The following is a 3764-nucleotide window of genomic DNA, read 5'->3' on the forward strand; positions in this document are numbered from 1 at the left end:
ACAATACCCAACTACTGCTTGCTTTCCTTATCATAGACAAGGCATGTGAGGAACACCCAGACATTTTTAAAGCCCCAAAACTAGGGTATCGTGACACAGAATGTTTTTTATTCAGTGCTGAGATGGGCACTTTCCCCAAGCGAGTGTCCTGGCCCCTCATACAACTATGGTGGTGACCACAGTCAGGGGCTATGGGTGGGGAGACCCACCAGAGGTAGCTAGAGGCACTGTATTGGCAGCCTGGTGGGCTGGCGAGCTCCAGTGAAATAAAATTTGCAACAGACTTGAGTTTGCATGAGGCATTTTATTTTATTGGTTTTTTTTTTTTCAAAGGAAGAGATTATAAAAAGACATTTCACATTAAAGATTTGCAGTCGTGGGACATGGTTTGGAAAACACTGATTTATAAGGTTATGCATATTACAAATAGCTCCCAAATGGTTAAACTGGTATTCTAAGATGAAAGCTGAATGAGGTGAATAAATGCATGTGAACTAATGTTTAGTTTAGAAAGTTAGAGCTTGTCTCAAGTCAGTACAGCTCTTAAAATAATACAGTAACACTACCTTTTATTTCTTTGCTCTTTTATCCCTTTCAGGTTCGATTTGCTGCTTTGATTACTGTGTTAGCACTGGCTGAAAAACTAAAGGAGAATTATATTGTCTTGCTACCAGAATCCATTCCTTTCTTAGCAGAGTTGATGGAAGGTAATTCCCAAACTATTCCCAACTATTAAACAATTAAGGAATAATTCAGTAAAATTCTGTGAAAATGTGCCCAATGATAATGCAGATTTGGATATAACATGACTAGCAGTTGATCCAGTCCTCATACAGGCGGCTCCAGTCTCAAATACAGGCAGGCTCGAGCTCCTGTTTTGAGTTGGGTGGAGGGAGCGAGTTGTGAAGTGACCACCTCGTGATCATTTGAGAGTTCGTTTACAGTGTGATCTTCACTGTCTTTAGTTTTGTGGTGTTTTTTGATCATACAAGCAGATTACAGTAGTGTTTTTAATTAACCTCATACATTTATATGATTGAAGTTTTGGTCCCCAGATGGGAGGTTGTTTAATGGAAAGGCCTAGTGGCATTAAGGATGCAGTAGGATGTCCACTTTTAGTAGCAAGCGACTTTCCTTCACTACTCCATGTTAGGTGCTTTACATGGATTATTTCACTTAAAAATCACGTTTTATCTCTGTTTTACAAAGGAAGAAACTAGAGGCTTAAATGGTTTCAATTATTTGACAAAGATCACAAGCTCGTGAGTGTGACATGGGGAGCTATGACAGTTCTAGAACATAGCCTTAGGCCCAGGAAATACCAGTAAATGTTATTAAGGGAGGGGTGGTGGAACAAGTAGATCAGTACTGAACTGATTCACTGCTTATCTAAGCTAAAAAAGTACATTCTCCTTTGTTTCTTAGCTCCTGGAGGGGGGAAGTGTGAGCTGCTAAAGGGGTGGCATCCCTAGGAAGTTTGAGTTTTTGGGGTTCTTATTCAGCTTCCAGGGCAAGCCTGTGGGCAGGGAATGAAGGCAGAAGGAGCAGTGTGGAGGGAGGGGGTCCGTGGCGCCCCCTGCTTTGTTAATGTGCTTCATTTCACTCTTGATTGAACGATTGCCAGAGAATGCAAGACATTAAGATTCAACTAATGAGAACTGAGGCAGGCGGACGGACTCAGATTTTAATTTTGATGTTTTTTTTTTTTTTTTAGATGAATGTGAAGAAGTAGAACATCAGTGCCAAAAGACTATTCAGCAACTGGAAACTGTCCTGGGAGAGCCGCTCCAGAGCTATTTCTAAGACTTTCTATGGTGTTTCATACTCTACTCAGAGTTCTGATTTTTCGTATTTTTATTTTTGGGTGTTGGGTGCCATGTTACTTTTGGTGCCTTAATACACCTACGTGGTACTTAACAAATGTTTTATCACTTTACAAAATTCTCACCTGGTTTATGCTACCACATAAGCCTCTCCTGCCTACTGTATAGAGCTGCAGAAAGAGTAAATGACATGGTATTTTTATACAGACTGATGTGTGTGTTTAAACATTTATTATTCTCTTCCTGATTGATGGTAATAATATCAGACCTGTTTACTTTTAGCACCCAAAGCAGACGCCTCATTTGTACTGTAAGCCTTAACTCTTCTGTACAGCAGTGTCTTATATACATGGTATCTGTGTTGCAGATTTCACTCCAAGTTGCTCTCTACTTCAAGAAAATGAAGTTATTTAGCAATCAACAGAAATACTTTTGACCATAAAGCCTACTTTTCATTTTGGGTAGGCGAACTTCAGCCTTCATTTCTTGTGCCTATAAAGAGAAGTGGTTCTGGAATGCTTTTTTTTTTTTTAACCCAGAAGTGTGACTGTCACCTTTATCCTTTATTCTTCTGGGAAACAGGGGAGATGGAGGCAATAATACGCTGCTTCTAAAGCAGCTCACACCTGGCTGCTCACACAGAGGGCCCAGAAACACTGGGTGGCACGAGGAAGCTCCTCCCGGATTAAGAATGAACCCAGTTCCATCGGTGGTTAACTAAGAATTACTTGTCTAAGACAGTAAGTATCAGTAGATTTTTTTCAGTGCTTTCAAGTGCCCTAATCTCTAGTACTGGGTCATGGTGAAGTTGGAAAGTGAGGGCTCAAATGAAATTAAATCTGCCCCCTTTTTAAAGGCATCAAGAACAATCCCATAGAATGTTCGCATTGAGTTTAAAAGCCTTTGAAACTAATATAGAAGTTTAATGCAGAAATGTGGCAAGCAAAAGGTCAACTTGCAGTTTAGAGACAGAGCTTGCTTGTATAGAATTGCATATTTCTAAGAAATGTCTCGGCCGGGCGCGGTGGCTCAAGCCTGTAATCCCAGCACTTTGGGAGGCCGAGACAGGCGGATCACGAGGTCAGGAGATCGAGACCATCCTGGAGGTCAGGAGATCGAGACCATCCTGGCTAACACGGTGAAACCCCGTCTCTATTAATACAAAAAACTAGCCGGGCGAGGTGGCGGGCGCCTGTAGTCCCAGCTACTCGGGAGGCTGAGGCCGGAGAATGGCGTAAACCCGGGAGGCGGAGCTTGCAGTGAGCTGAGATCCGGCCACTGCACTCCAGCCTGGGTGACAGAGCAAGACTCCGTCTCAAAAAAAAAAAGAAATGTCTCAATAAAATTCATTAATAAATACTAATAGCTTTTTAAATTTTTTACTCCATATAAAATGAAAATGAACTTAAGACTTATAAGGAATGATGTGAGTGGGCTATTTTTTTCCCAAATGCCTCACAGTCTCCAAAGCTCAGTTAAGCACCTTGATGGTCTTTAAGAAGAAAAATAACTGGAGGATTCTGGAGTCTTCTTGCCTTCTACAGCTTTCCCTGTGGCACCCCCCACCCCCAACCAGTGTCTTTGAGCTTGGTGAGACTCTGCATAAATTAACATGAAAAGCTGAAAAAGAATTAAGGGCTAGCAATTTCTACACTGAGTACTTTTTAAAAGATAAGACTGACAATGGCATTCTTTTCAATATATGGATAGAAATAATATCTAACTGAAATCTGTTCTGAAAATATTCCTAAATCCTGGCAGAGTTCTGCCCCAGTTTAATGTGATAAAATGATCCTCACTGAGCGAGCTTTTTTCCCTCCCGACTCCCAAACCTTTGAAATTTCCTGAAACAAGATCTGACCTGTAAAGATCCCATATACGTGGAACTTCTGCCAACTCCCCTCAAATAATAGAAAAATTACAGAAATGCAACAATTTAAC

General features: G+C 41.0%; 1 protein-coding gene across 1 annotated transcript in view; it reads left to right on the forward strand.

Annotated features, from left to right (window-relative positions):
• The window catches only part of LOC105474614 (HEAT repeat containing 1), a 55843-nt gene extending 53812 nt beyond the window's left edge, over positions 1 to 2031 (forward strand). Inside the window, exons 44-45 of the mRNA XM_011729414.3 lie at positions 599 to 707; positions 1715 to 2031. Of these exons, the coding sequence (XP_011727716.2) occupies positions 599 to 707; positions 1715 to 1803 (198 nt within the window). The 3' untranslated portion in view covers positions 1804 to 2031. The remainder of the gene's footprint in view (positions 1 to 598; positions 708 to 1714) is intronic.
• Positions 2032 to 3764: the final 1733 nt, after the last annotated feature.

Source organism: Macaca nemestrina, chromosome 1 (genome assembly GCF_043159975.1).
Source record: "Macaca nemestrina isolate mMacNem1 chromosome 1, mMacNem.hap1, whole genome shotgun sequence".
NCBI classification, from domain to species: domain Eukaryota; kingdom Metazoa; phylum Chordata; class Mammalia; order Primates; family Cercopithecidae; genus Macaca; species Macaca nemestrina.